The sequence below is a fragment of the Ctenocephalides felis genome, unplaced genomic scaffold (genome assembly GCF_003426905.1).
Source record: "Ctenocephalides felis isolate EL2017-DRISC unplaced genomic scaffold, ASM342690v1 CF-g0.4_SCAFFOLD_01170, whole genome shotgun sequence".
Classification (NCBI taxonomy): Eukaryota; Metazoa; Arthropoda; class Insecta; order Siphonaptera; family Pulicidae; genus Ctenocephalides; species Ctenocephalides felis.
Window position 1 is genome coordinate 4,051,511 of NW_020537324.1, and position 12,692 is coordinate 4,064,202.

The 12,692-nt window shown below is 30.6% G+C and overlaps 2 protein-coding genes across 2 annotated transcripts in view; one reads left to right on the forward strand and one right to left on the reverse strand.

Moving 5' to 3' along the window:
- Positions 1-909, forward strand: part of LOC113366030 (ATP-dependent Clp protease proteolytic subunit, mitochondrial-like) — a 2,726-nt gene extending 1,817 nt beyond the window's left edge. Inside the window, exons 2-4 of the mRNA XM_026607580.1 lie at positions 140-255; positions 424-541; positions 613-909. Of these exons, the coding sequence (XP_026463365.1) occupies positions 167-255; positions 424-541; positions 613-909 (504 nt within the window). The 5' untranslated portion in view covers positions 140-166. The remainder of the gene's footprint in view (positions 1-139; positions 256-423; positions 542-612) is intronic.
- A 5,306-nt stretch (positions 910-6,215) lies between these two features.
- The window catches only part of LOC113366031 (protein limb expression 1 homolog), a 10,074-nt gene continuing 3,597 nt past the window's right edge, over positions 6,216-12,692 (reverse strand). The window contains 4 exon segments of the mRNA XM_026607581.1: positions 6,216-6,632; positions 6,706-6,891; positions 6,894-6,924; positions 7,362-7,525. Of these exon segments, the coding sequence (XP_026463366.1) occupies positions 6,298-6,632; positions 6,706-6,891; positions 6,894-6,924; positions 7,362-7,525 (716 nt within the window). The 3' untranslated portion in view covers positions 6,216-6,297.

Genomic DNA, 12,692 nt, shown 5'->3' on the forward strand with positions numbered 1-12,692 from the left:
GAATAATTTGTGTAATGGGGCCAGTTCATGACGATATGAGTTCTTTAGTAGTAGCGCAATTATTTCCTTCAGGTCTATAATTAATTAAGCATGTTCTATAAGTCTTGAAAACAGGGGAAAATAAAGTTTGGTCTTTCAGTCAGAAAGCAGTACAAAACCTATTCACATGTATATTAACTCACCTGGAGGATCAGTGACTGCTGGTTTAGGGATATATGATACAATGCAATATGTTAAGCCGCCAATTGCCACTTGGTAAGCTTTATTACTAACAATATTTTGTTTTTTTAAAACTAGACTTTCTAAAACATGTTTCGTATAAAAGCTTTCTCGATAAAATCCATGAATTAGTAATTATGCAAGGGCTGCATACTAAACAATAGAATTTAATAATGAAATACAAAATATTTCACCTCTATTCAGGTGTGTAGGACAAGCCTGTTCAATGGGTTCTCTCCTGTTAGCCGCTGGTGCACCAGGTATGAGACATGCTCTTCCGCATTCTCGAATCATGATACACCAGCCATCTGGTGGTGCTACTGTAAGTTTAGACGCTATAAATAAATCCACATATTTTATTTTGCCCTAAAAATATCTAATTAATTTATTAAGGGCCAAGCTACAGATATTCAAATCCATGCTGAAGAGATAATAAAATTAAAGAAACAATTGACATTAATATATGCAAAGCATACTGGACAAAATACTGAGCTTTTGCATAGCAAAATGGAACGTGATACATTTTTATCTCCGGATGAAGCGAAGGCAATGGGTTTAATAGATCAAGTTTTAGTGCATGCGCCTTCCACGATTACAAAGGGAAGTGCACCAAGTACAGATGCTCCAAATCCTATTATTATGCCTAAAGATAAAGAACCTTCTATTGGACAGAAATTACTACATAATTAGAAACCTAATATATACAATGATATTAAATAATTTGTATATACATTTTTATATGAAATTATTTATATTACAAATAGTTTATAAAATATATTTTATGCAAATTATGGAAACCACATTCAGGATATTTGAATTGACTAACTGAGTAAAGTACTATTTTTATAGTTTTTGTATATCATTATTAAATTTTATTGTCTAATATGCAGCTATTACATAATTACAGATTCATGGATTGAACATACAATTATAAACAAATATCTCAAAATTTCAATTACATCATAAAATTTATATAATGGCAAAAGCTTTGATATGAAACTTTAGAAAAAATAATTTGATGAACACTTTGCAGTTTTTTAATCAATGAAACTGGGAAAACGAATTTTATACACACTTCGACATTTTTTAATGGGTAATTAAAGTTTTTAGAACAGATTTTATAATGTGAAATTAATATTCAATGAGAGTAACGATAGACGGTTTCGAAAATAGTATTAAAATACATTGTAATAATTGATTTATATTATTTTCTAAATTCGCGCCAACTATCGAATGCTGTCATGTTACTGAATTTCAAATAGATTTTAAATTAGTTTCATTTGGTAACACATTTCATTATGTAACTAGGTTGGAATTATGAAATTTGGAAAAACATTTGCTGGTCGACACTCCGAAAAGATATATGTTTGTGGAATGTAGCTGAGTCGACGTCGCATGTGAGTAATTTTTTGTTATATAGTCTTTATTTCATGTTATTTGGATTTATTGTCAGTTCCAATAGTTTATATATGATATTCATATTTTATTTGCTATTATAATTTTAACTTAAAAATATTTGGGATAGTATAACGCGTGATAGATATAGTACGTTCGTATTAAAATAATACTTCTTGAGCGGATTGCCACGATAAATGTACAAATACAAATGCATATATTTTTTCGTTATAGTTAAATTTTTTTTTTGAATTTTTTTGATCTTCAATTACAAAATTTGAGTCATTGATCGAGGCTACTAAACGTTGCGCCACATTTTCGAGGAAATCGTACGGTTCTTTTTGAGAAAAAACAAAATAAATTTTATATGTGACTTATATGCGCTTATGTCGTGTTGTTTAATAACGACATAAAGTAATTATTCCTCTTTTTGTCACAAATTATATGCAATATAATTATAATTTTTACGACCAATTATGTTAAATTGATCTGAGTAACACTGGGATACTATTTCGGGCCAGTGATGGCAAAGGGTAAGGGAAATATCCTTTCATTGCAATTTAATGACCATTTGTAGTTTCACTAAAATTTTGTGTAACTACACATATTTCAATACTTCTAGTATAATTTCAAGCATTTAAACTGCTTTATTACAATTTATTTCAAAATATTTATCAGGTTTCGCACAAGAGAAAATAATGCTTTCGTAAGAAAATTCGACTTGCTAATTTTTTGTTTCAAGTCATTTTGAATCATTTGAGATACATATTTGGAAAAATTATGTGCGAGTGTGTACGTGAGCCTATTTTCGACTTTTTGTTGACGTTTTCTCCAAAATTTTTGAACCAATTTATAAAAATGAAAAGCTATTCGATAGCTGAAATGGACACTTAAATTCAAATAGCTAAATTTCACTTCTTCTTGATTATTCACACATATCCAGAAGATTTTTAAACAAGTCTTACTTTACTTGCACTGATTTACTTTAACGTTTTATCATTTCAATTTTACAAATCTTGCTTCAAAGTACTTCCTATTGTTGTAATAAATTTCGACGTTTATTGAGCATCTATCCATATAACAGTTAAATGATTATTGTTTATATGGTGCAAAGTAAAAAACTTTGTTTTATAAATAAATATTTCGTCCCCGGCCGTGCATTTGACCATCTATTACCTCACCGGCGACATAGTTGCCGAAGAAGTCGACAACGAGTAACCAGAAAAAACAAAACAAAATAGCCCCTCCGAAAGAAATCCGACCATTATATAATACTTTTTGCATCATAAAATGTGGCCCGGAACAAAAAAGTAACAGGCGTAATAACCAATAAATCTTTATTAATAATAATAAAATATAATAATAATAAATAATATAAAAAGCGTACACGTATAGTACCGTTAAAGAATTCCTTCCTAAGTGTCTTCTCTTATGCCTACCATATTATAATGCCCTTAGGTCTTTCGAATCAAGGATATTTTGCTTTTGATTCGATGTTGATCAATACACTTGCCGGATCGATTTGGGACAGTAGACCCGCTTGCTATTTTTGGGATCATCTTAAAAAATGCAAATCAATTGAAAATGCATACTTGTAAAGATAAATAAATTCCTAGACCAATCCATGAGAATCTCATTGTTGCTATCTTTCGATCATTTCACAGGCCATTTTTATCTTATTAACCATACAACGGCTAGTTTTATGTTTTCGCCAGATTTGCTAATTTCATGTTTTCTTGATCATTCTGGCCATTCTGGATCATTTGAAATCAAAATAGGCAAAAGTGTGAGTGTGCGTAAATGAACCAAAATTTCAGGTTTTGTCGACGTTTTCTAGAGAAATAAAAAAAACCAATTTTACGTTTTTAACAGTTTTTTGGTACACTATTGTGGAATGAATCTTTATATTATTTCTATAAATTTCTATAACATTTCTATAACTAAAATAACTAAAAATTACGGGTAGTGATTTTTTGCATATATATGTTTTTTATATATATCACCAACTAAAACCTCAGCCTATCTCTTGCCTATTGTTTTCAAGGAAACCGTCGTTATGCATTTCTTACTAGGGGAGGCTCTAGAATTTTATGATTTCCACTCTTAACCGTACTTTCGTCCTAGTTGTTGATATTTCTTCTTTTTTCGAAGAACGCAAGTCTATGAGAACTTCTATACTATAATGAATATGTCCAAATATGTATATATATAACCATATATTGTCTTTTGAGAATTCACATATCGCGGTTTATACGTTATGTTTTTCTTCCATTTTTTTTCTGCGGCGTTAACGAATCATAAGCACCGCGCGAACATTGCTGACCCCCCGAAGTTCATCAGTGATTCAACAGACGTCCGTCTTCGTGAAAATGCTAATGTTTTCAAAGAATTTCGTTGAGATGCACTGCACTCGCAGTCATTTTGTATATGGCAGTGCAATTAGAAACATTATTCCTCGAAATACACAATATAATAAAGGACATTATACACGGAAAGCGTAATGGTCTGGAAACAACATTCAATTTGATACTGATTCATTACTATAGTATTATAATACTACTCAAAAACAGTTTTTAAGAAGAAAAACGTGGAAGTAATTGAAATATAAAGAATGCCTCCTCGTACTTATTTTTAAACCAATTTTTCTAATTATATTTCGTAATTGAGCACATAAAAGCATATTTTTATTTATTTCGATATGGGATGGGTCAGCGACCCGTGTGTGCGGTTCTCACCACCGAAAAAAATCAAATCAAGAAAAAAGACAAGTAAAGACCAAAAAGGAGAGCTCGCAGGAGAGATAGTCGTTCGATAAGTGCGCGAATGTTAAGCAAAGAGAGCGCTTAACTCTTAACGCCGAAAATGTCATCGGACCAAAAAATTAGGTGCATGTTGTCTTCGAATTCGATTTTCAATAATCATGTAGTTGATTATATTATTATTGTTAACAGCAATCTGATCTTACAACTCCTATAGGCTGGTTGTGATAACTTCCTAATAATATAGCTTTTTAGAAGGTAACACAACGGTGCGCTTTTATATTGTTGATGAATTTAATATTGCAATTTTTGTAATACTAATGATGATTTTATTGATGTCGCAGTAATGCCAGGGAAGAGCTTTTGTCATTTAGGAACAGTTTATTTCCTTATTTCCAAGTAAAAACCCTACTGCTTGGCATCACTTTTGTCTAAGGCAGGTATCGAATCTAATATTTGTGGTTGGAAGTCGCAGAAAAGCCCATGTTTTTGATAATGCAGAATTTCATATTAATTCAAATAAATCTAAAATGTTAATATTTTTATTGGTGTTTTTTCAAACCTCTTGGTTCATAACTTTTGACGTGACCTCATTTAAGTGTTGTTTTTTGTTTACATTTATACTTAAAGTTCCATCAGTGTTATTTTATCTATTTATTAACTTTCCGAAGAAGAATTATTCCGATTTGCTAATTTTATTTCTTCTCTAAGTTTCAACACGTTCTGAACCGTTTAAGACCAAAATTGTAAAATGTATATGTGCCTAAAACTGTTTAATTTTTTTTTGTTGATAGTTTCTGAAAAACTTTACATTCGAAAAGCAGCAAATGAAAATTTTACCTAAATAGCCAAAATGTTTGTTCTTATTAAGTCGATTATTTCATATTAGTTTTATTGATGTTGTCGAATATGAATGAAGAGTCTAAGTTATAGTTAAAAGCGTTTTATTTACAGATCTGTTACACATAAATATTTTAAACATATAAACTTTGCTTTCACATATAGAATAATTCTACATTACTACAATGTTGTACACACAATATATACTCGAGGGATCACATTATTATCTTATATCGCTTTAATATATAAATACTATCATTATTATCAGGAATCGGCATCGATGCTGTGGATTCTGATAATATAAAATATTATAGAATATAAATCTTTTTATAACGGGTAAAATACAGATATTTTTGCGGTGAGAACGCAATACAATTCAATAATTCATACGTGGAAGTACACAATATCTTTAAACAACTGCCGCATCAAGCATACTAATAATAATTAAAACTTATTCATCTTTTCATTTAAACGAATTACAAATATTCTAGATTAAGTGTAATTATATAATCATATATTTTTTATGATTTGCTTTGAGATTAATGAAATTATAATTATAAATAATGCAAGATCAGTTTTATAGTTATCAGATTAGTTTTCAATATATTATTTCCATTTCAATAATAATAATTTGTTTTATATTTTAAAAGTAAAGTATTATTAAGTCATAAACATTCTTTTTAACATCACATAACATATGTAAAACTACAATACAAGCGCCACTCAAATATTATAACTTCTGTTAGTATCATAGCTGAATAATCATTTAGAAAATTAAATTGTTTATTCTGAGTGATGATCGAAATCAAATCGTGGATTTATAGAAGAAACTTTTATATCATTGCATATAAGCGATATCTGAAATAATAATGTACTGAAATTGTGTAAACCAGACATATTGTACAAAATTATATATTATTCAAAGGCACCATATATTATTCACTCTCAACACTTTGCACATCATGGACTACAACTGTAATAGTCTGTTCCTGTCCTGTAATCACAAACTCGATCAAAACTGTGTCTTTTACTCTTAAAATATCGACTTAGGTTTTGGCAAAATATCGAATTCACCACGATCAGCTCAACTGCCAGAGCCATTGAGTTGTGTATGGGCCAGCATGAGTATATCCTTTTTCTCCTTCGGGAAACGCAATTCCCTGCCGGCGAGTCGGGCAGTTTCCAGTTCCCTCTCGGCGACCGCAAGTTCCCGGCTTAGAGCGCCCGCGTTCTCGTGCTCTCGCGCAATCCAGTCCAGGGCCATCTGCGTCCTCATGTCGTCGTCCAGAGCCCGTTGCGAGTAATGGGCGACCACTTCTTGCCGGCTGCACTGTCGCTCTCTCATCGCTTTCAGGCTACCATTCCAATGTAGTAACTGAAACACAGTCATCAATTCCTGGAACTCTAGCATCGTACGACCTGGGAAAGGAAAATAAAAATCAAATAATAATCTTTACTAGGTCGAAAAACATATCGTATCCTTTATCCTTACCTTTATTTGCTTCGAGCATAAATCGAAAAGCCCCGATCCCCGTCCCAGGACTGTCATCAGATCCTGAATTATTTGCTCCTTTGAAACTAGCTCTGGCTTCCATCACTGCTTTTTCGATAACATCGTCGCTGATTCTCCTACTCGGGTGCTCATTAAATACTGAATTCATTAGGGCGATTTTGCTGAACTTCTACGCGCTTCTGCCTTTGTCGGACAATTCTAGAAAGAAGATAAATTAATAACTTAAATAGGCTTGGAGAGGAAACTTGTTGCATAGTAAAAACGTTTGAATAAAATGTTGCTCGATATTATAATAAAATATATGAATTAATTGGTATGATCTTATTTATTTATGTGACACATTATTTTCATTTTATTGAGTTATTTAAAATGGAATACGTCATATATTTTTATAAAATACGATTAAATTGGGTACAATATATTATGGAATAACACTGTAAATTTATTTGCAGTCAATTTCTTATTTTTATATCATCATACCCAGACGTTCAATTACTGGACAAGCATTCGATTTAAACGTTTGAGTACTACCAAATACTTGCCAAAATAACTAATATATTTTCTTTATGTCCAATAGACGCGATGAAAATTATAATTTGTTCCATTATCAATTATTTGGATAAATTTTTCCTTACCTGAAAACTACCAAAACAGGAACCTCCAGGTAGCGTTACGTAGCACACGTAGGGTTGACTTGTTGAAGGTACGGATTCGTAGATGACAAGGGCTCCATTTCGCAAATCTGCACCACGGGCCAATTTCATTTGCCAAAATTCTTGTAGAGCTTCTACGACATTAACTGTAATAAAAGAAAAATATAATTATCTCTTATTTTTGAAGAATACATTTATATGCAATTTCTTACTACAATGCTATTTTAAAAGCGAATCCTCGGGATTCTTTAAATGTTCTAGATATGGTTCAATAATAGTAATGACTATAATTTATTATGAATATTAGTATTGATTCAGTTATTATAATAATGAAATTTATCTCGGGAATAACGCCCGAGCTAATGATCTCGATGCGCGAACGAAATCGTAACAAGGAAATAAATTCGGCGCTCTACTGTCCCCGGGGCTGTTGAGGGGCAATAATGTATGCCAATGTCGAAAAAAGAATAAGTTGGCCGATTATTGGTAACATAAACAAAGCACTCGCTCGCACATAAGAACATTAATCAATGTGCCTATATCGATACCTTAGGGGACAAGGAATGAATACAATGATATGTCCTTAATAACGACCCGCTCTTCTGATTACCATGGCCCGATCGACTTTAATTACCGATCGATTATGTAGAGCACGGCGCAATAACTCTTACTTCTCAGATCGGCCCTGTAGCGGACAGGGGAGGAAAACCTAAACGATAGAAGATTTTTTACCAAACGCTATTACCACAATATCAAATACCAAGTGACAGTCGAGACATTTAGATAATGTATCTAGTTTTTTATCTAGAGTTCCATAACAATTGATTTTCAGTGACATAAGATACTAAGTAATTATAAACCAAGGATGAGCAACCCGCGGCCCGCGGGCCGCATGCGGCCCGCCGGGTCTTTTTCTGCGGCCCGCCAAGCATTTCTCAACAACAGATTATTTTTCTAGATATTTTATCAAATATGGCTATAAAGGCTAATTTTGTCGTCAACCAAATTCTGGTAAAAACTGTTGTTCGAAGAAATAGCATTTCCTGATTAAATAAATGTTAGTTAATTTAAATATTGGTTTAACAAGCTTCAATATTCAGATAAAAATTGAGAACTTATCCGAGAACATAGCAACAACGCATTTTTAAATTTAAAATATATAAATAAGTAAATCTTATAAAGTCGCGAAGGTTAAATCATCATGAATTTAAAGACTTCGTGACAATTTAGATCGTGAATATGTCGATTTTCAATACTAAAGTACGTTAGCTCAATAGTGATGCAATGCTTATTAGCTGTATACGACTCAAATGGCGAATTACAATTGTTTTTGGATATGAAATAATAATTTTAGTCCCTGCGTCATTTTGATAATAAAGAATAATATCTTTTTCAAGAATAGAATCTAGTGTTTCACTCTTCATATTCAAAAAAAGAAAATGTAAACAAATTTTAATTGTGATTCCAAATGTTCAAAGCTAACAAGATAGCTGTTTTCATGTAAATGTTTTCTTCGTCATTTAACATGCAAAATAATACAGATTCAAAAAATGCGTTTTTTAGTAAACATTGAATTTTTTTTATAAATTTTATGTCAACCCTGAGAAATTTTCCCAAAAAAACGCAAATCATATTATGATATTTTTTTTTTTGGAAGTACGTATGTGCGCGAACAATTACACAGGTCCAGAAAAGTCGCTGGATAATAATTAATTCATTGAGTCAAAAATCTAGATTGAAGATTGTACCAGTTTTAAAATGTTTTTGCTCAATATTTTTTGCCATAATTTTTACTATAGATTTATCTTCAGCGGTAAAAGGTACATTGGAAAACATATGTCAGACCAAATCCAGACAACTCTTTTTTGTGGACCTGTGTTAATTTCAGCCAAAAAATTCATCAAATCTGAGTAAAACATATCAAAGCATCATACGCGTTGCTACTTTCCGCATTAAAAAAATTCAATTCCGTAACATTTTTTTTAAATTTCGTTCTTTATTTTAATTTTTTTTATGCGAAATGGAAAACTAAACAACTCCAAATTTTAATTATTTTATAATAGTCATTTTAATAGTCCAATCATTTTTTATTTAGGTCGGTAATCGATCAATTAACTATTATCGCCTTTTTTATGAACGTTCTTAATTGAAATTCGATCAAGATTTTTCTGAGTTTATAAAAAAGCTTAAATTTATGCGCCCCATACGCTGCAACATCTCAAAAATGGCAACGATATGGTTACCTCCGATAAAACTAACTCATTTGCAGGCCTATCCTATTGTACAAATATTTCTCGCTGTGCATAAGAAGTACATATATAGTTTTGAATGTCTCACAAAAGGAGCGATTTCAGCAAAAAAATTAGAAATTTAGTTCTAAAATCAGGAGACTGTTTTTGAGAGAAAACTGGAATTTTTTTCAGAGTATAACATAATTACAATATTATGTTAGTATTTTAGCGTTGCAGTGGGTAAATTATCAATGTAATAATATTTATACATTCAGAATTAGTTAGTCATTTCTTATAATTTCTAATAATTTTCTAAAAATATTTCCTGTAGCTAAACGTTTGCCGGGTCAGCTAGTATATATATATATATATAAATTACGTGCGGCCCGCCATAAAATTTTGAAAACCAAATTGGCCCGCGGGATAAAAAGGTTGCTCGCCCTTGTTATAAACATTAAATTAAATATAATACACAGGGCACATAACTGAAGATTCCATAACTGTTACGACGAATTCGCGCAAAAGCCCCAAACCTAATTAAAATCTTCAAAGTTGATCTTCTGCCATAGGATTCATATAATTTAATCCACATAATTTATTACCATTACCAGACTTGCAATTACAAAACAAATCGACCAAACTAACCTATATCAATAACTTAACTATTGTACAATAGCCATTCCGTTATATTGATATTGATATTGATATTGATAATCATCAATGGTGAAAGCAAATTCGTTCGAATGATTCACAATCAAATCTGTCCGGTGTTATGATTGATTGTTCAGCTTAATAAAGAACTATACAACCTTGACAGACTGACATTCTCAATGGAATTATTGACTTCTGTAACCACTAGGTAATACCACTTGCATATTGTAATAAAATTCATTAGGCATTTGACACTAATAATTATTAGATTATTGATAAAACTGAAGGATATTAACGACTGCAATAAGTCTCTTGACTTGTTCAATTAAGATTATAGATACTTTTTTGTTCTTATGATGAGCACGACAACATTATTACTCTTATATTAATATAGTATTATTAAACATATACGTATGTGTAATAATAATGTAGGTTGAATAAAAATATGAGTAATGTGAATAATTTGAGTGATGTTTAAACAAAGGGAAAATTGGCATTTGGAAATCAAGCCCTGGTAAAGTTTCGACTTGTACTTCGATAATATTTCATTTTAGTAAACAACGGTTTGTGTACTATAAATAACAATGATTGACAGCGTAAAGTTGTCAAATCCACAATTATTATTATTATTAGATTTGTTCTTCGACATTACTGTTATTTGTGCAGATATGTCCATTAACCTTGTCACTATTTTACCGCCGTGTTGATAGACGAATGTAGATTTATAATCGGGAAAACGTTGATTTCTAGTGTGAGAGCAGCTTTATCACAAATTCCTTTTATGAATGAATTGTAGAGATGCAACAGGTGCTATTTCTATAAATAATGCGAACGAAAGAATTTTAGTAAAACGAGAGCTTGGGGAAAAGGGAAATATTTAATAATTTTTTGTAGAAACCTAATGAGCAATGGAATATTATTATATGATTTTAAGATTTCATTCTGCTTCTATGGGTTCATTCTCAATAATTTCAGAAAAGACTGCTTCAAATTATTGATGCCTTGAAAATCATTTCCAGGCTCTATTGCTCCTTGGACAAAGTTTCTTGAAATGATCTTTAGAAGCAGAATTATAAAGAAATACATATTATATTATATATATTACTTGTTGTTCCAACATTTTAAGAATAAAATTTTCTATTTTTTTCAGGAGACGGTATGGTGTTTTTAAAATGTGTAAAGTGAGTTAAAATGTGCGATAAGGATTTTTCACCTGAGCAACAGGAAAGGGTAAGTGCTAGTCATATAAGCAAAATTCGTTTATTCACATTTATATTCAGTTTTTTTCATTTACGTAAAATCTATTTTTTAATACATATGTTTGAATTTCTGATATTTTGAATAAATGTCAGACTTTATAACAATTTTACAGATACCGGTTATCTTTGCTGTCTAAATTTTTTTGCAAGTCTGTAATAAATTATAATTCTTTGAAGAAATTGTTTTAAAATATTTTGTACTGAAAGAATAGATTTTACAGTCATGATAATACGTGTTATTTTTTATTACTTGATTTTTGCGATCATAACTAGATTTTTGTGAAAAGTCGTTTTCAAAAACATTAGAATAATCTGATGCACGTTTAGAAAATCTTACTGCTTTATCTATTTACGTAAATTTTTCTTGATATCAAATCGTCAGAATGAAATTTCAGTTTTTTTTTTGTTTCTTAGCTTACAAACGGTTTGATACATTTTTTTCAATGTTATGGGCCGAGAATGGGCTAACATCTGTTTTTCATACCTTAAGTGGTAAGGGTTATCCACCCCTAATATTGCTCTTCGTTTGGTTCTTTTTTTATAATACCTAATTTGTATTATATACAACCCTATATTTTCATCTTTCTACTATAAATCACATTGTTTAGTAAAAATAATTTTTTAGCCGATCTTTGAAATTATCTTTTAAAAAAACTTGCTGATTTATACATAGAAGTAAAGATTTATTTAAATTTCTTCTTAATCATACAATTTCAGATTTTTATCATATAATAAACACTTTGTGTAAAAAAGTGAAATGCCGATCTGCTCTCTTATTATTGTAGAATATAAGGCATTGACAACTAAACTGTGGGAACACACATACATTTTTCTATTATATATATTATAAAAAGTAAACTGCCTTATTCTATAATAATAACGTGCATCAACCTTGAAATATACAATGAAAGTATAATGATTTATTTCCAACGGGTTAATATTTCCAGAGTGGTATTTGATATATTTGTAAACTGTCTTAGAAATAACAGTAAATATAGTGATTTAGTGATTTTTGGTAATATTTTTCTGGTTTTTGATCCATACGTGTATGAAGTTATTCTCTCGTATGATTTTTAGCAACTTGATATAATAAAAATCGAATAAGTAGACTAGTAATTATATTAATGAACCGTTTCCAGGAGTATCAGTTAAATTAGTGATTTTTGGTTCCA